The sequence below is a fragment of the Trichomycterus rosablanca genome, chromosome 17 (genome assembly GCF_030014385.1).
Source record: "Trichomycterus rosablanca isolate fTriRos1 chromosome 17, fTriRos1.hap1, whole genome shotgun sequence".
NCBI lineage: Eukaryota > Metazoa > Chordata > Actinopteri > Siluriformes > Trichomycteridae > Trichomycterus > Trichomycterus rosablanca.
In genome coordinates, this window is record NC_086004.1 from 27,152,769 (window position 1) to 27,172,788 (window position 20,020).

The 20,020-nt window shown below is 42.8% G+C and overlaps 1 protein-coding gene across 2 annotated transcripts in view; it reads right to left on the reverse strand.

The window, feature by feature from the left end:
- mark1 (MAP/microtubule affinity-regulating kinase 1) overlaps positions 1–20,020 on the reverse strand; it is a 41,712-nt gene that overhangs the window by 20,009 nt on the left and 1,683 nt on the right. For both annotated transcript variants that reach the window (XM_063012486.1, XM_063012485.1), the window contains exons 2-3: positions 6,740–6,943; positions 5,546–5,599 (exon numbers count right to left, since the gene is read on the reverse strand). In XM_063012486.1, coding sequence (XP_062868556.1) covers positions 5,546–5,599; positions 6,740–6,943 — 258 coding nt within the window. The remainder of the gene's footprint in view (positions 1–5,545; positions 5,600–6,739; positions 6,944–20,020) is intronic.

A 20,020-nucleotide genomic window follows, 5' to 3' on the forward strand; every position in this document is an offset into this window, starting at 1 on the left:
TGAAATATGTGTCAGATTGTGGATCTGTGTACTCTAGCTCTCGCCATTAATACAATTTTATGACTCAAAAACATTAATAACTCACAGAGAAAAAGAAGGAGAAGAACGGAAGCTCTGATAATCTGGGAAGTAAATGAAGCGCATTTGTATGCATGGTGGTCCGCCGCTGCACATCAGCTGCAGAGAGATCCAGGCGGCTATTTTTAGCAGAATATTTCTAAAATAAACCACAGTGACGCAGGAGCCGTCCGCTGTGGATCAGACAAGACATGAGCTTCCTGCACTGTATATACTGCCGTTATATTTGTTCGTGCTGCTCTCATACAGACTTGACATCAACAAAATGTGTCTATACAAACATAAACTGTGTGAGCATTTGGTTCAAGCTAAACGATCTGGGGTGTGAAACTGAGCTTAAAGAAACGTTTTCTATGACTGGGACTGAAGGGTACAGAGGTCACACCTCTCTCAATACAACTGAGAACTGAGAAGCAAACCTCTTACACTGGCACTGAGGTCACGCCCACATCACTAACACTGAGGGCACACAGGACTAAACAATATCTTTAGCCATGTCTATGGGAATTTGTGGTATAAGGAGCATTCGTGAGATCAGGCACTGATGCTGGACAAGCAGGTCTGACTTGCAAGCATCACATTAAATCCCAAATGTGTTTAGCATGTCTTTATGGAGCTCCCTCTGAGCAGAACTCTAACCCAGTGGCCCGCAACCACCGGGCCACAGACCAGACATTTAATTAAGGGGGTGGACTGTTGAACTGAATTTATTTTCTTTTACTTTTAAGTCATTTGAGAGATTATGGCAGGTAATGGAAGACTAGAATGCCATAAATACTGAAAGCACCACTACTTAAAAGGGTCTAGAATCCCTAAAGATGTCAGGAAATGGCAGAATGTTAAATTAAACAAAGACTCCAGGTATATTTGGTCAGGATTTTCTGCAGTGACGGCAACCAAAACAAAGTTACGGAGTACACTGGACATCAGGAACACACTTCGGGTGTTATTGTCTCCCATCACCCCTATGTAGAAGCATCAGGTTGCAACGAAAAAAGCTCAGGGTTCCCAATGATTTACCATCATTGGTGAGTAGCATCGTTATGCACGTTGTGTTTTTTTATTATGCTCGTCATATAATTTTATTTTAAATCCTCCCATCCCTACTGTTCTGTGAAATTATGTCTTATATGAAACTGGTCCATGGTGCAAAAAAGTTTGAGGACCGAGTTCTGACCCCTTTATCGACCGTTACCACTGGAGCTGACGCGCAAGGGCGCCATATCCGAATCACTGGACCACACCCATTTTCCTTACACTGACAAGCACGAAGGCCCTGGTTCCTTAATCAAAACTGAAAAGCTATACTGGTGTCACTTTTACTAGGGATGACCGGCACAGAGGCCCTGGATGCTTGACTGACAGCACAAAGGCTATGGTCATTTTACCAGGACTGACATTCAGAGATCACACCTATTTTACCGAGTCATCAGGCACAATGGCGACACTGTCTTCACTGGGACTAACAGGCAAAGATGGCATACCTTCTAACCAGGACTGACATACCGAAAATGCTACACCTATTGCACTGGGATAGACCAACACAGAGACTTCAATTACTATAAGAATGGGCAGAGACCATAATGGCTTAATTAATACAGATGAGCATGAAGGCCACACCTGGATCAGTGGAAGTAACTGACGGAGAACAAACTGAACATCCTGTCCTGTACTTGGATCACAGGCACAGTAGTTACGCCCTGGAAATGACAGGCAGAGAGATCACACCTGTATCCCAAAAACTAACAGGCCACACCTATTGTACTGGGATTGACAAGTACAGGCAAGAATAACGGTGGAGAAAGGGAGGAAGCGTAAAGCCTGGTTTAAATTACATCCCGGAAAGGGAACTAGTACTAGTTTCCCCTGTATTATGCAATTTGCTGTGAAATTTAAAATGTAAGGTTTGTGTTTAGGGATTTAACATTTTTCATTCACGTAGCGTATGAAATGTGAGGAGCAATATGCAATATGAGGCGGTGTAGTGTGCTGACAATGTTTGATGTGTGTGTTTACCTATTGAGTGCATTTGTTTCCATAGTTAAAGGAAAACTGTGCTTCTCTACACACGTGATCATCTCTCTGATGATCTATTCTGTGCTTAAAAGAACAAGCCAGTAAAGTATTCTGCTCCCAATGGTTTGTTTATATACAGTTTACTTTTATCTTTATAAACTTGGCTCTAAACTCTAAAGACGCTCGGTTACACCAGCAATCAGTCAGACAAAATGTCCAATATGTCGAAGTGTAAAGCAGCTACAAACACGACTCGGGTAACTGAGTTTGGAAAACTCCCAACCAATTTTGTCTTTGAGAGGGAGCTATTAAGGTAGCTGTGCTGTGTATTGTAGCTTCCATTTATTCTATCATTCAATTAATGAGTGTAACTTAATAACTACTGTGAAATGTGGCTCTTTTCTTTAAAAATCTGTGAAATCTGAGATTTTTATAAAACAATGTCCATGAAATTAAGCACATTTTTTCCGTAAATTTAGAAAGGCCCTGCACATAAGGTATGGCATGGGTAGTTCTGATTTAGATGTGTACTGTATTGTACTAAAGGTTATAAACACTCAATCTACTGGCGTATTTACTGGAAGGTGGGAGGAACTGTAGTACCTGCAGGAACACTACTAACACTACCTGTTTGACAGCCACTCAGGTGGCGCAGCGGTAAAACACACGCTGAACACCAGAGCTAGGATCTCGAATACATCGTATCGAGTCTCAGCTTTGCCAGTCGGCTTGGCTGAGCGACCATATGAACAACGATTGGCCTGTTGTTCATAGGGGTGGGACTAAGCCAGATAGGTTTTCTCTCCATCATAACTAATGCAATGATCGATCGATGGTGCCTGCACAGAGATGAAAAGTGCATTGAACAGGGTGTGTCTCTCCATACACAGAGCTGATTTGTATGCACACTCGTCAAAGTGCAGGTGGAAAAATGCATACTGCCTTGCTACCCACGTGTCGGAGGGGGTGTGGGTAAGCTCCGTTCTCCTCAACCAGAGCTGGGGTCGGCACTGGTGAAGGGAAGCATGATGCAATTGGGAAATTGGACGCGCTAAATCAGGAGAAAAAGGGAGATAATGCATAAACGAAATAAGAAAACAACACTACCTGTTGGACTACTTGCTATACTATACACAAGGCAAATGTTTTTGATGATTTGCTTGTTAAGTAATGGTATAATGGTAAAAACATTGAGCAGATGCACCAATTTCAATCAGTCAACCTTCACAGCTCTGGCACACAGATGGCAAGCAGAGACGCCGCTTTAAACAGAACAATGACGCATAGCAAGAGGAACGTTCTTTAATTTACTGAGGTAAGATCGGTCCGATTAATCACTTCCAGAGAATACCACATCAGAGAGTTCAGCGTGATGAGTGTGCCCTGACTAACATAAACGCAGATTCTCACAACAGAGCCTTGATGCTTGTACAGTGCTTAGTTCTGAGCTTGGCTGACCGGCGGTTGTCCCATATCGATTCATTTAATAACTTATGGCTTTTGATTCAGAAACGACAGCATGAAAAATTTGGCCAAGAAGTAAAACACATTTAAATCTTTGTGATCGCTGTGTGTGTGTGTGTGTGTGTGTTGGTCCCGAGTTGGTCATTAATCTTCCTATCAGGGAATGAAGCATGGGAGATCAGAGTAATAGGGTTGAGACGCTCCAGCACACAGACAGTCAACAATAATGCACATAATCAATCAAACGTTCATCATAAACACAATAAATGGAAGAAAAAGACTCACATACTTCACTGTACTCTGATTTTATAGCTTTTGGTCATATAAAAATACAAAGACGTGTGAAAAAGCCATCATTTTCTGTGTGCAGCTTGGTTTGAGAAATTTTCCCACTCAATCCAGGTCAACGCAGCTCTACATCTCCGTCCATTTGATTATGTGAGATGAAGAATTCAAATAATAAAGCAGGAAGACCCACCAGGCTTCAAGTTAACAAACTCATCAACTGACTGGACCAGAGCAAACAAACTAGTGGTTGCAAATTGCAGCCAATGAGCCACATGCACACGTGACTGTACATCTAATACTCAATTACTGAATCTCAGCTTTGCTCCGGCACACCGGGCACCTACATGGACAATATATGGACCTATTGGCTCATCCAAGAGTGGGAATGCCAGATACCAATGCTATTACGACCTCCGCTGTCTGATCGGTGATGTCTGCACAGAGACGCGGAATAACATAAATGGGTGCTTGACTCTTTATGAGCGGTATGGATCTCCATATGAACCCATCTTGTGCAGGTAAAAAGAAGGAGTCAGCGGCCGCTCAGGTGGCGCAGCGGTAAAAACACACGCTGGAACCAGAGCTGGGATCTCGAATACATCGTATCGAGTCTCGGCTCTGCCTGCCGGCTGAGGCTGAGCGGCCACATGAACAACGATTGGCCTGTTGTTCATATAGAGGCGGGATATTAAAGCCGGATAGGGTCTCTCTCTCATAACTAATGCAATTACGACCTCTGCTGGCTGATTGATGGCGCCTGCACAGAGATAAGAAAAGAGTGTTCTCAGGGTGTGTCTCTCTGTACACAGGGCTGAGCTGCACTGCACTCGTCAAAGTGTAGGTGATAAGATGCATACGGCATGCTGCCCATGTGTCGGAGGGGGCGTGGGTTAGCTTCGTTCTCCTCGATCAGAGCAGGGATCGGCATTAGTGGAGAGGAAGCATGACGTAATCGGGCAATTGGACGTGTTAAAAGGGAGAGAAAATGCATAAACAAAGTCTGCTACTGCCCACATGTCAGAGAGGTCAGCAGCGGTAGAAGCAAATTGTGATTGGGTAATTGGATATGACTTGATTGGTAGGAAAATGTGGTTTGTTTGTTTATTCATTGGTTTAACACCATGTCAACACATTGGTTACATTTATGGAAGGACCGTTTGGTCTTATATATAAATATCAGGTCTTACACGTATATGGATCAGATCAAAGTCTTTCTTGTTCTGTTGGAAAATTGTGGTAAAATGGGTATGATTACCAGTGGTTAGTGGTTAAGCAGGTGATAGAGATGCATTTCAGATCGGCCTCACTGACCTTAAGCCTTTTCTATTATTTCTGCCCTCTGTATTACAATAACTTGTAATGATCAGCAGATATTATGGTGCATCCCTAATTTTATCACTGGTTTTGTATTAGTCACATTTTTATTAACACAAAGCGGATGTGTGCTCTTGCCTTGAAATATTGAGAGGATGTAAGCATTTATTATACACCAGACAGCTCAATAATGGGCTCTAGAGAACACAGCTTTATCACATTCAGCCATAATTATAATATGCAGGATCAGAGGAGCCGTCCTGCAGCCTCCATAACTACAGAACAAACCCACAAAAACCTCGACTCACACACTCCAGGTTTCACACACTCGGACAGTGTAAAGAAAGACAAAAGATTTCGAAAGGAAGTTAAAATAACAGCTCACCTTCTGTAAACTAGTCGGGTTTAACTGTGTCTTGTCTATAATTTTCACTGCAACCTGGAAAAGAGTAGCAGGAGTTAGTGGGGTTCATCACTGGTGTAACACGTGTAAGCTTACTGTCATTTCAGAGAATACGATAACCATGAGACTCACTTCAGCCATCAGAAACTGTTAGGGATGTAACGATACACTCTACCCACGATGTGATACGATTCACGATACTGGGTTCACGATACGATTTTTTCCTTTTATTATTTCTCTTTAAAAAATGTAAATAAAATACTGTATTTGTGATTATCTCTTATTTATCTAAATAATGAATGCCCTTTTATTTCTGAGGTAGGTACAAATAATGCTTATTGTGTAAAAAAAAAAAAAAAAAAAAGAAACAAATTAAATTTTAAAACAAATCCAACATTATATAAATAAATGAATAATAAATAAATAATACAAATAAATAAAGAATCCTCACATGAATAAATTTGGCTGGAAAATTCCGAACGTGGCAACCCTGCAGTGACGTCAACCAGGCGAGGTGAATAGCGCCAGCGCCCTCTGCTGTTTAAAGTGAGTATCGATTCATCTTAAATGAATAACCGATTCGAATCGTGGCACATGTGCACCGATTTTTAACCGTCTTGTGGTGCATCGTTACATCCCTAGAAACTATAGATTTACATTTACATTCTTGGCATTTAGCAGATGCTTTTTATCCAAAGCTATTTACAATCTAAGCAAGTGAGGGTTAAGGGCCTTGCTCAAGGGCCCAACAGTGGCAACCTGGCAGTAATGGGGTTTGAAAGAGCAAAGTTCTGCTTACTAGTCCAGTACCTTAACCACTAGGCTACAACTGCAATAATCTAGTCATGACTGATTCCTGAATGTGAATCTGCTTCCTTAATCTGATCAGAGCTGAATCATCACAATTCCTTCAACATGTGTCCAATCCGTGGCCACTTTTTATCACCTGCCAGTGTTGGGTTCCCACACAGAACTGCATCGTGTACAGACAGCCAGGTACATCACTGTGGAACTCAGCAGACACACCAACCTGGTCAGGGGACTGTTGGGGGGTCACATGGAGCCTAGAGTGGCTTTCTGTACACAATATGGCTCTGTGTGGAAACCCAACACTGGCAGGTGATCACTTCGCATCGAAGCATCTTTTATCTGAAGTTTTCTGAGTAAGTGCGTTACCTCCCGTCCCGTTAAAACGTGGCGTGCCAGTTTGACTTTGGCGAAGTTGCCCTTGCCGATGGTTTTGAGCAACCGGTAGTTGCCGACGTGAGGCTGTTCGTCCGTGATGGAGGCCACAGAGTTGCGACATCGTGGGAGAGACTGTCTGCTGGCTGACTTGGCTGGAGGTGCTGGGGGCTCGGGGAAGCCGTCTACAGATACATGCTGAAATACAGAGGTGAGAAAAAAGCAATCAAACCGCGGGACAAAGGTAAGAAACTTAGTGAAACCTGCACTTTAACGTTTAAAAAAAATGATACTTTTCATTATCACGCTGCTATACCACAAGAAATTTACTAAAAGCCGCCTGGGATTTACGTCACAACGTCTTTAGTAACAAATAGGCTTGACATTTGCTGTAGAAGAAATTAAAATAGTATTTTAGAAATACATTTCTCCCATGTTTCCATTTTCATATCCTCCTTAGTGACTCGATGTTGACATCCTTCTTGAGGACCAAGTCGGGTCTTTGCAGACTGGAAGCCAATTTTGTTTGTTTGTTTGTTTATTAGGATTTTAACGTCATGTTTTACACTTTGGTTACATTCATGACAGGAACGGTAGTTACTCATTACACTCACTACACTCATGGACAATTTAGTGTCTCCAATTCACCTCACCTGCACGTCTTTGCACTGTGGGAGGAAACCGGAGCTCCCGGAGGAAACCCACGTGGACACGGGGAGAACATGCAAACTCCACACAGAAAGGCCCCGGACAGCCCCACCTGGGGATCGAACGCAGGACCTTCTTGCTGTGAGGCGACAGCGCTACCCACTTAGCCACCGTGCCGATCCGGAAGCCAATTTTGTTTGCTGCTGGCATTAACCAATTGTGCCTCCTAGAGGGCGCCCAGCGGACTAGTAGGAGAGCTAAGATTCGAACCCGGGAGCTCAGATTATCCCGTTGGGCCCCGAAATCAAACATTCAATTATATTTCATTGTTAAAAAAACCTTTCTTCCGGTCAATAACTATTAGAAACATGCCAGTGGACAGAGTGGTTATTTTAAAAACTTCAGGTGTGAGTGAGTCTAGACTGATGTCTTGTCCAATTTTGTCCTGATGTAACCACAAACAGTGCAAGAGCAAACCAAAGTGTTCATGTAAGACAAAAACCATCATCGATCGATAAAAGTCTGTTGAGGATCCAGAATGACTCATTAGCCTGGATGTGTGATAAGCAATTTTAGAAATGTATTTACATAACCACCAGCTTGTGTCTTCCAATCCAAAACAACTCACAAACACAAGCTTTACATTTGGAGATTCACACTTGAGCTTCTCAAAACACAGTCATTCTAAAACTAGCAGATTACAGGCCAGAGAAAAGAATTAATGGTTCACAGCACTGCCGAATGCATTATCTTCACCTACGGAAACTATTACACAGGCCCAGGGGGGTAAGAACAATAAAACTTCACGACTCGAGCAAGTTCTCAACTGATAATACTAATACACACAAGGCAAATCTTACCTTGACCTTTAACATGTTCCTGTTTGCCAGCACTAGTCCTTCAGCACTTTCTGCTCATGCTTGCGTGGCCCCTTAAGCCCTAGCAACTGAGAACTCTCCCAACAATAGTGCTCCAGTAAAGCCCACTTACTCACTCACTCACTCACTCATGATAAGTGTTCAGTTCTGTCAGCACTAAACATCCAACCCAGCAGCTCTTCTTTTCCAGCAGGAGATAAACCAAGACTAAGCACAGCGGTCAGTCTAATGTCCAGTCTTATAAAACCAACCAAGGGAAAAATAAAGTACAGGGTGTTACAGTACAGCTACTCTTAATCAAAGTAGCTTTGGCTTGAGGGTTACAGTGTTGCGCTGGTGTTTAATGAATAAACCATAAAGACGTGTTGATATTAGGGATGTAACGATCAACTCTACCCACGATGTGATACGATTCACGATACGATTTTTTCCCGATTTCTTTAAACAAAATGAAATTAAAGACAAATTATGACAAAGTTTCGTTTTATTATTTCTCATTAAAAAAAATAAATTAAATAAAAAAGTATTTGTGCATATCTTTTATTTATCTAAATTATGAATGCCCTTTTATTTCTGAGCTAGGTACAAACTATGCAAAATAATGCTTATTGTGTAAAAAAAAAAAAAAAAAAACTGAAATGAAATTTAAAAACAAATCCAACATTATATAAATACATGAATAATACAAATAAAGAAAGTATACTCACATAAATACATTTGGCTGGAAAATCCCCTACCTGGCAACTTTGTGAAGTGCCGTCAACCAGGCGAGGTGAACAGCACCAGCGCCCTCTGCTGTCTAAAGTGAATATCGGTTCATCTTAAATGAATAACCGTTTCGAATCGTGGCACATGTGCACCGATACTTAACTGTCTTGTGGTGCATCGTTACATCCCTAGTTGATATGGAACTCTAATGTGTTGTGTATATTAACGAGATATGCTGGTCAGTTATCGGTGAACAAGAACTGTGCTATTAACCGGTCGGGGAACCCACACACAGGCATGGTTGCCTGTGCCTACATGAGAGGGAAAGGGTTAAAGATTCATTGCAACCGTATAATTGTGGCCACTGCTGTCTGGTCAAGACGCCTGCACAAGCAGCCTAGGGCGTCTCTGAACGTGATGCAGCTCTCGAAGACAAGCACATAAAAAGATGCTGCTTGTAGGGCAGTTGTAGCCTGGTCGATAAGGTACTGGACTAGTCGCTGGTTTAAGCCCCACTTGAGCAAGGCCCTTAAGCCTCTACTGCTTAGACAACATACTGTCACAGCATTGTAAGTCATATCGGATAAAAGCGTCTGCTAGATGCCAAAAATGTAAATGTAAAATGCTGCTGGTGACTAAGTGTGTGATGGTCTCAGCCCTCCTCGACCAGCGAAAGGACCCGGACCGCCCCACCTAGGGATCAAACCCAGGACCTTCTTGCTGTGAGGCGACAGTGCTACCCACTTAGCCACCGTGCAGCCTTGCATTCCTGTTGTGTATTGTAAGAGCTGCGCTGCTGGTAACAGTACCAAGGGGTTGAACCTCGGGCCGGGCTCACAAATACAGACGCATGGCGTGACGTGAAACTAGCTATTGGGGGAGGCGCATATCAGTGCACAGTTAGCCCAAATAAATAACAGGAAGGGCATCCGGCGTAAAAACTGTGCCAAATCAAATGTAAGGATGAATGATGACCCGTAACGGGAGCAACCTAAATAAATCATTCATTCTGGTATCTCCCCATTTCCCTCCAGATTTAGCGCACTTAATTTTGTCTTCCGCTGCCGAGAGATACCAGATTGAATCCGAGGAGAGCACGTCGCTGTACACGCCTCTTCCGACAGGTATACAGCCCTCCTCTTCTCGCCCCTGCGTTCTGCACAGACGTCTCTTCCGCCAATCAGGGTCCTTACACAGCGTATGAAGATCCCACCCACCCACCCACACATAGTCCGGCCCCCACCCTGCAGATACGGTGGCCAATTAGTCTCTGCTGCAGGTACTGCCAATTATGCCCGCCAGATGGCGCCCAGCCGACCGGTGGCAACACAGAGTTTCGAACCGAGGAGTTCAGAAACTCTGCGCTGGTGCATTCACTTATTTTTATGCATTTTATAATAAATAAACATTTTTTTTTAGATATTGTGGCTTCACTATTTTGGAAGCACTTGGTAAGCAAAATGACGTTTTGTCTATTTTGCTCAGTCACTTCTTCCACTGTAGTAAGAACAGCTGGATGACATAATAGCATGTAGTTATCAAATATTAATAATAAACAAGGACCAGTACACAAAAATCTCAACAAAACATCATGTAAACATTCCTAGGCTTCCCTTCCCTACGCAGTATACTGATCCCATGACGTTTCACATTTCAGCCAATTTGTGCACTGCTCAGTAAACAAAGCAACGTTCCAGTCACTCATTCAGTCATTCGGAGCAAATCAGCTTTCCACGAGCTAGCGCGCTAAATGACTACGCTGTTTCTCTGTAGGAAAGCAGTAACACAAAGCCAGCCTCCCCCTCCGTGCCATCCCCTGTCCCGCTCTCGCCTCCCTGCTTCCCGTCCCCTCCCCCAGCCTCCCAGTGTGCATCGCAACACACCACAGGGCGTAAGATATAACCCAATAAAGAGCCCATCAATCCGGCCCAGTCGATAGACCAGCTCTTCTCCTGCAACCTGAAGGTTATATAGAGGGCAGAGAGACTGGCTCAGTGCCATCGCTGCAACTTTCTTCCACTGCAGGACAATTTTTTAAGGTCACTTTAAGGTCATGCTTTACAAGAACCACTACAAGTCAGAGATGGGGACTCGTGTCCGAGTCGCACGTAAGTCGCACACACAGCGACTTCAGACTCGACTCGGACTCGTTTCAAATGACTCGGACTCGACTCGTGACTCGCAAAAAATGACTTGAGGACAACAAAAGTCAGCAACATTAGTTACATGTGACAATTATATATACAGTATATATGATCCGACATCATTCTGATCGGGTGATTTTCTGCTCTCTAATAATAATAACGCTCCGGACGTCTTAACCCACAACACCCGCCAATGGCTAAATGTTCCAGCCAGCTTCCGGCGTAGTGATGAAGCGTCGCTCTCTACTTAAAATGATGGAATACCCTACGTAGTGCACTTCACAGTAACAGATAATGTGAATGGAACGCTCCTACAGAATTGGCGCTAATGGTTAATTGTTAGTAAGTAATGATGTTATTTGCCTGTATTTAGTTTGCAGCGTCACACAGATGATTGTCGATGAAACGCTTGATCGGCTTTCTAACGAGTTCGTGTTTTACTTCACAACCGGAAAAAGTTTGGAGATTTTTAATTATACGCACATTTACAAAATAACTTTATATTAAATATTAGATTATATTCCTAATGGGACACGCGCTTATAAATGTAATAGCGTCTGGAAAAACATAAGCTAAGGTAAGCAGCATTATGGATTTTTTGCTGTGTTTTGGATTTTGGCCACTGTGCTTTTAACCGGTACCTAGGAAAGTAAAGGCACGAAGTAAAACAGCAAAATACAGTCGCTAATCTGTTGTTGTTTTTATCTAAACTTACAGATTATTTGTTTATTTCTACGCTACATTTCCAATATGTGTTTTGTGTTTATTATATTGACTCATGACTCGTATTTTGTGACTTGTGAACATCTCTGCTACAAGTTCTACTGGACACCTCATTCTCAGAACTGAAAACTATTCTCAACATCTGGCTGGCTGCAAGCGATGTTCGGTGTGTGAAATTCCAGCCTTCATTCATGGCAATGAAGCAGGCAGTGAAGGAATTACGTGCGTCTGTCCTTCGAAGAGTGAAGGAATGTGGCCACCAGCTCAAGTCTGACTCCACAAAACAGAAACAAAGCAGTAATAATGACTCAGTTCTGAAGTCATTTACATGTTCTGAAACACTTGAAGGATTTAAACACACTCGGCCGGACTCTCAGACGACCGGTCTGTTACTGTGGACACCAGTGGTTTTTAAGACTCAAGAGCTGGGAAACATCATGAACTGGAAATGAAAGGCTTTTTCGTCTTTTCTTTTTCTGGATTATAGTGAAACACCCGGTTTAGGATATAAACGTCAGCTCGTGGAGTCCAGGATGACTCAGGTGGGTATTAAACACACCAAATGCTGCTTAGCAACAGACTACAAAAACCCTAAAACTCGTTTGTAGTCGTAGACCTAACCAAAATACTGACAATGCTAAACAAATGACAAAATCAAACACATGACATGCATTTAATCCCATTTTCTCCCAATTTAACGTAGTCAATTTGTCTTCCGCTGCTGGGGATCCCTGATCGCATTCGAGGAAGGTATGTTGCAGCTCATGCCTCCTCCGACACATGCGCAGTCCTTATTGGACTCTCTGTTTCACCCATGCACTCTGCACAAGCGCCTCTATCTGCTCTCTATCAGGGTCCATGCACAGCATTAGAAGACCCCACCCGCATAGTCTGATCATCCCACCCTAGCAGACACTGTAGCCAATTAGAGTCTGCTGCAGGCACTGCCAATTATGCCCGCTAGATGCCGCCCAGTCGACCGGTGGCAACGCCGAGTTTCGAACCGAGGAGTTCAGAATCTCGGAGCTGGTGTGCTAGTGGAATATCCTGCTGCGCCACCTGGGCGCCCGAATACATGACATTTTATAATGACTGTGTCCCTGTGTGTACTACAGGTTTCTCACCTGTTTACTGTTTGTTTCTTTATTAGGATTTTAACGTCATGTTTTACACTTTGGTTACATTCACGACAGGAACAGTCATTACACAAGTTTAATGTCAAACACAGTCATGGACAATCTAGTGTCTCCAAATCACCTCAGTTGCACGTCTTTGGACTGTGGGAGGAAACCGGAGCACCCGGAGGAAATCCACGCAGACACCGGGATCTCACGTGTATTAAAAAAGTGCAAAAATAAAATAGGTATATTTTTATTAGCATGAAAAATGTTTATATGTTTTAAATGTTTAGTTTATAACGTCGGTAAACCAAAAAAATCTTTTAACAACATCAATAATCCAAGCCCTGAACAAACAGATTTTGCAAGGCTGCTGACACAAACTTGCATCATCCAGAGTTCTTTTATAGTCTGTAGGACGATGGGATGACGCTCATTTTGAGGTCTGGGTTTTTCTCCGGAGACCACAAGACGTTTCCGACACTGGTATGCTACCCGCACTATTTTAGGCTCATGCAAAGATGAACTCAACCCTGTGAGCTACTTAGAAACAAGACAACATCCCTCGGTGAAGAAATTCTTAATGCTTATTACTTTACAATGTCTTACACGTACGTCTGTGCCATTTGCAGACACCCTTGCAGATAAAGCATAATAAGTAAATTAATATTTAAACAGGGCGCTCGGGTGGCTCAAACATCTTCTATGGAAATCCACCAGCACATAGATCCTAGTTTGAATCTCAGCGGTGCTAGTGCCTGGCCAGGCATCTACGCAGACATGATTGGCTGTGTTTAAAGAGGGGAATGGACAAAACCTGGTGGAGCAACCCTGACCAAGATGAAGCAGAAACTATTCATTTACATTTGCTGCACTTAGCGGACGCTTTTATACAAAGACTGAATACAATTTGAGCAATTGACGGTCAAGGGCCTTGCTCAGGGGGCCAACAGTGACAGCTCGGTGGTGGCGTGGCTTAAACCAGCAACCTTCTGATTACTAGTCCAGTACCTTGACCACGGAGCTACACCTGCCCCTATGCAAATCTGTTCCTTTAAAAACACCTGGCCACATGTGTTCAGGTGTGTCAGTAATACGTTCATTAAAGAAACATCAGATTGCGTATTTAGGCAGGTAACAGACCTAATAAAACACCGAAGACCTTCAGTGATGCTCTCCAAAGCTGCGAGTAAACAGGCCATTAATCAAACGAGCTCAGAGAAAATCTGCATTAAATAAGATGAGAGGGAGAAAGAAACGGAGAGAAACTTTCAGCAACTTTCTGTGATTTATGAATCTGCAATATCTACGTCTGCGGGACAATGAGCAGTTCATGGACGTCTCTTTCTGGAAAGGTTTAATACCAGTCTGCCTCTCCTCGGTTTAAAAGCTCTTTTTACCTCACAGACTTGCTCCAGTTATGCAACTGTGCATCGACCTACCAAGAAATGATGTTATAGGCGTCGCTAAACTCGCCCCAGTATTACGTCCAGGACTCAGGTGATTCTGTTCTGTGTCTCCCAACTGAATTTTCACTGCTGCATTGAAACCTGTAGCAGAAACAGCACTTTTTAATTCATTACAGGATCAGAATCCTGTTGAAACCCATTAAAAAATCCTGTTCAGATTTGTCACCAAAAAACCCCAATGACCAATGACAGGGCAGAATAAAAATATACTAATGTCACCATAGTACAGTGATAATGTCAACCCACACATTTTCCCTGTCGCATTTAATCGTTTCTCGGTTGCTCCTATATTTAGGGGGTCACAGTGGATCATTCTGGACTGCAGACCTGATCTGGAACAGTTTTATGCCAGAAGTTCTTCCTGACGCAACCCTCTTAACCTGGGCTTGTTATTTATTTATTTATTTATTTATTAGGATTTTAATATCATGTTTTACACTTTGGTTACATTCATGACAGGACAAGTTTAATGTCGAACACAGTCATGGACAATTTTGTATCTCCAATTCACCTCACTTGCACGTCTTTGGACTGTGGGAGGAAACCCACGCGGACACGGGGAGAACATGCAAACTCCACACAGAAAGGACCCGAACCGCTCCACCTGGAAAACGAACCCAGGTCCTTCTTGCTGTGAGGCGACAGCGCTACCCACCGAGCCACCGTGCCGCCCGGTTACACAAGATTCATCAGTTCAAGTCTTTAATGTTAAACACGGTCATGCATGGACAATTTGTATCTCTAATTCACCTCATTGCACGTCTTTGGACTGTGGGAGGAAACCCACGCGGACACGGGGAGAACATGCAAACTGCACACAGAAAGGACCCGAACCGCTCCACCCGGGCTTGTAACCGGCTCTGAGAGCAAACTAATAAGTGCACCTCCTAATAACCAGGCTGTTGAATCATCTCCCGCCTTAGACATAGCCAGCATGTTTAACTCCAGCATGACCAAAAAATCCCACTTTGTTTCACTGCTTCGTCAGTATCCTGTCGATTCATATTTAATTGTATCTGAAATCCTTTTTCAGCCCGTTCATGTCCTGACAGCTTTCTTAGGAACAAATGTACACTGTGCTGTGTTTAAATGAATAACTGTCTGCCTGTGTGAATTTACTGGCAAAACTCGAGTGATCAAGGCAAGATCGAACAAGATTACACCCCAAGTAGATTTGGGTTCAGGTACAAACAGCACACCTCTAACCTCTAGTATAACAGACTACTAATTACATGCTGCTGACTAACCCCAGTAGCAAACTGGTGTAAAACCTTATACACACTATGGACAAATTCATACAGATTTAAAGTTGAGATGAATGATGAACAATGCAGCTGAAATTCAGCATGTGTCCGTCTATTCATCCATCCCTACACGCATTATAGAACCGAACCCGACAGTGTTTACTGGGCGTGTCAAATTTAAAAGCCTTCTTTTTATAAAATAACAGTGTCTCTTCCTTGCGGAGGTGTCTTAAGCGCTCTGCGTTAATCCACTTTGTTCCGATCAGGATCGTGTTTTCCTTTAGCAGTGTGAGAGTTTTGATATCGCTCAATTACACATTATTAATGAGAAAAGTTTGTGAATCCACTGGCTGTTTTCCACCTCCTGGCTGTACTGCACAAAGTGCCTTCTGAGACTCACCCAGCCCTCACACAGGCACCTCAACCAGACAGCAAAGGAGGGGGAATAAAACCCTGTCGACTTCCCTCCCTAAGGCACAGCCAGTTATGCCTGTCGAATGCCTGGCCTGCTCGAGCTCTGTTCGTTTTTGGGATAGCGTATTCGCCCCACGCGCCACCTGAGATCAGCTTACTGGATTAGTAATCAGAAGGTTGCCGGTTTAAGTCCCATCACTGTCAGGTTGCCACTGTTGGGCCCCTAATGCCAAGTTCACACTACACGACTGGATCTCTTGTAATCGGGAGTCTTTCAAGTCGTTGTGGCTTTCACACTACACGACTGATCGGCGATAGGGGGTTTCACACTACACCATCTATCACCAACTGGAATCGCAGGCGAGCTTCTCTGCTCTCCCAAACTACGTTTTGTCACGAAAACAAACGCGAGAAGTGACGAGGGGTTTAATGATACCACGTCCAAAAATGCACGTCAACGAGTAGCGAGCGATCAAAGTTTGTGTGCTGATGTGCAGCGTAAAATCAAAGGGGAAAATTAAGGAATCTGAGTGGATTTGGCAACGCGAACAGCACGGATTGTTCTGTAGTGAGTTGATATTTTTTGTAATGCAACATTAGTGTTTTGTAGAGAACGATAAGGTCAGAAATACTGTAAAACTTGTGTGTGTGTGCCGATGTATTCTGATATAAACTATATTACGCCCCTGTCCCACCTGTTTACACTCCTCCCATGCGTTTCCCCTCACACCGAGTTGTTGGATAGTTCACACATAGCGATCGAGAGCCGAGTTTCGATCGCCGAGCAAACGCAGAGTTGCTCCCGAGCCGGCAAATCTAGCGCCGACCAGTCGCCGAGCGTGAAGACCCTTAACCCCCAACTGCTAAAAATAAATGTATTCAGTTATAATTGTAAATCGCTTTGGATAAATGGTCTGCTAAATGTAAAAGTAAAGGAAAAGTGTTTAAATGTTGTGGTCTGTGTGCTTCTCCTGATGATGATATTGTTGAACTCACTGCATTTCAACACTAACAGAGAGTTTGTTACTTCTGCTGAGCTTGTTGTTAATAAACCATGTTAGACGTTAGACAGGGTTCTGATAAAAGTTCTGCAAGCCTGAAGCCCTAATGTTTCCAACTCTCCCACCTCCAAAAATCAGAAATGTAAACTAATCTTTTTTTTTTTTTAAGAACAATCTGAGTCAGTCTCAACAAAGCTGATTGGTGGAAGGCAAGAGTCACTGCAGCAAAGCTGACATTTAATATTAATTGAATCAACACTGGCGTTTAGATCTGCATGAATAATAAACCCGGTGGGCTGGTTTCCTGGACAATCAGTTAAATAAACGTTTTAACGATATTACAGTACAACCTTCTTTATCTAACCTTATTTTTTTCTCCCCGATTTAGCGCATCCTATTTGTCTTCCGCTGCTGACAGACACCAGATTTTGCATCCAAGGAGAGCACGCCGCTGACCACGCCTTCTTTACACGTGTACAGCCCTCCACTTCTCGTCCGCGCTTCCTGCACGGGCGTCTCTTCTGCCAATCAGGGTCCTTACACAGCGCATGAAGACCCACCCACCCACATTTAGTCCGGTCCCCACCCTGCAGATACGGTGGCCAATAAGTATCTACTGCAGGTACTGCCAATTATGCCCGCCAGATGGCGCCCAGCCGAGCCTCGAACCCGGGAGTTCAGAAACTCTGTGCTGGTGCGTCAGCGGAATATTCAGCATGTGTCCGTCTATTCATCCATCCCTACACGCAGTATAGAACCGAACCCAACAGTGTTTACTGGGCGTGTCAAATTCAAAAGCTTTATTTTTATAAAATAAAAAAATTGAGCACTTGGGTGGTGGCTTTTATCTAATCTTGATAAGCGAATGAACCACTGAAACCATTTCATTTTACTAACGACAGTTGTTACATATCCTGAGATCCTAAATACATTATTTATTTGTTTGCATCTTCATTAGATTCCATAATTAAATTATCCGATTATCAATCAAGTCATAAATATTATATAATATTGCTCCAGATTGTCACATTTACAGTGGATAACAGTAGTGCATCCAATGATAAACATACAAGTCTGTTTCCATTATAGTATTTGCTTTAAAATGTCAAGCCATACTAACATCATTCCCACTATGTGAAACCTGATCTAGATGATTGAATTAGCACTTGTGAAGACTGTTTAATGGTTCCATAGCACATATCACAAAATGAGATGATTAGAAATCAGTCCTACAGATTACAACCCCTATAGATACAGTTAGGGATGCAAATTTTGCCCATTTCTTTTAACTGATAGGCATTAATTGATGGTTAACCAATAACCAATAACATAAGTCTTTAAGCTTTGTGTGATAATTAGAACATAACATTAATTATGGCAGTGGTTAAGATCATTAAGATGAACAAGACCAGTTCAGTGTGATTATGTTTTTAAGCTGTGAACATTATAGCCGACACAGACGCCCTGCCTCAAACTGCGACTTACGTTGTGTCCTCATCCACCCAAGTGCTCAATTTGATGACATCATGTGGGTCCATAAAAAGAAGACCTCTAAGGCAAAAGGGTGTAAAAGCATTTGGAACGGAGCCTTATTACAAACAGAGTCATTACAAAATCAACCCCCCGAGCACTGCCATGAAATTCCAGTACTTGCTCTTTTTTTTCTGTTGCACCACAAAGAAACATATAAGCCAACTAATATGTGTTGTGGGGCAACACCGTGGCACGAAGGCAAAAGCACAGCAACATGGGTGCTGTGTTCTTATCCACCAAAAGCATCCTGGGGCTGATTAGCTGATCTAAATTTTCCCTACTTGTGAGTGAATGAGTGACTGTGTGATACACCGTCCAGGGTGCACATAACCTGCTTTGCCCTGATGACTGAACAGAAAGAGGTGAACCCCATTTCCCAATTCTGATCTGATACTTTCATCACTTCAATGATACAAATACGATATCATTATTAATCATGTACCACTCAACAGTACATGTTTTACTAACTTTGGTTACATTCATGACAGAAACTGTAGTTACTCATTACACAAGATTCATCAGTTTAAGTTTAAAGTCATAAACACAGTCATGGACAATTTTGTATCTCCAATTAACCTCACTTGCATGTCTTTGGACTGTGGGAGGAAACCAGAGCTCCCAGAGGAAACCCATGCAGACAAGGGGAGAACATGCAAACTCCAGGACCTGGACCATCCCACCTAAGAGATCAAACCCAGCAGAAAGTGTCCATAGATAGAACTGGAAAATATCTGATACCTGATCTATCTATGTATATCTGTCTGTCTACCTGTCTACTTGTCTATCTATCTATCTAATGTCTGTCTATCTGTCTCTCTCTGTCTACCTGTCTACCTGTCTATCTATCTATCTATATGTCTATCTATCTATCTATCTATCTATCTATCTATCTGTCTGTCTGTCTATCTATCTATCTATATGTCTGTCTGTCTGTCTATCTGTCTATCTATCTATCTATCTATCTATCTATCTATCTATCTATCTATCTCTCTCTGTCTATCTATCTGTCTGTCTGTCTGTCTGTCTATCTATCTATCTATCTATCTATCTATCTATCTATCTATCTGTCTGTCTGTCTACCTGTCTACCTGTCTACCTGTCTATCTATCTCTCTCTGTCTACCTGTCTACCTGTCTATCTATCTATCTATCTATCTATCTATCTGTCTGTCTGTCTGTCTGTCTGTCTGTCTATCTATCTATCTATCTGTCTGTCTGTCTGTCTGTCTGTCTGTCTGTCTACCTGTCTATCTATCTGTCTGTCTGTCTGTCTGTCTGTCTGTCTGTCTGTCTGTCTGTCTATCTATCTATCTATCTATCTATCTATCTGTCTCTCTCTGTCTATCTATCTATCTGTCTGTCTGTCTGTCTGTCTGTCTATCTATCTATCTATCTA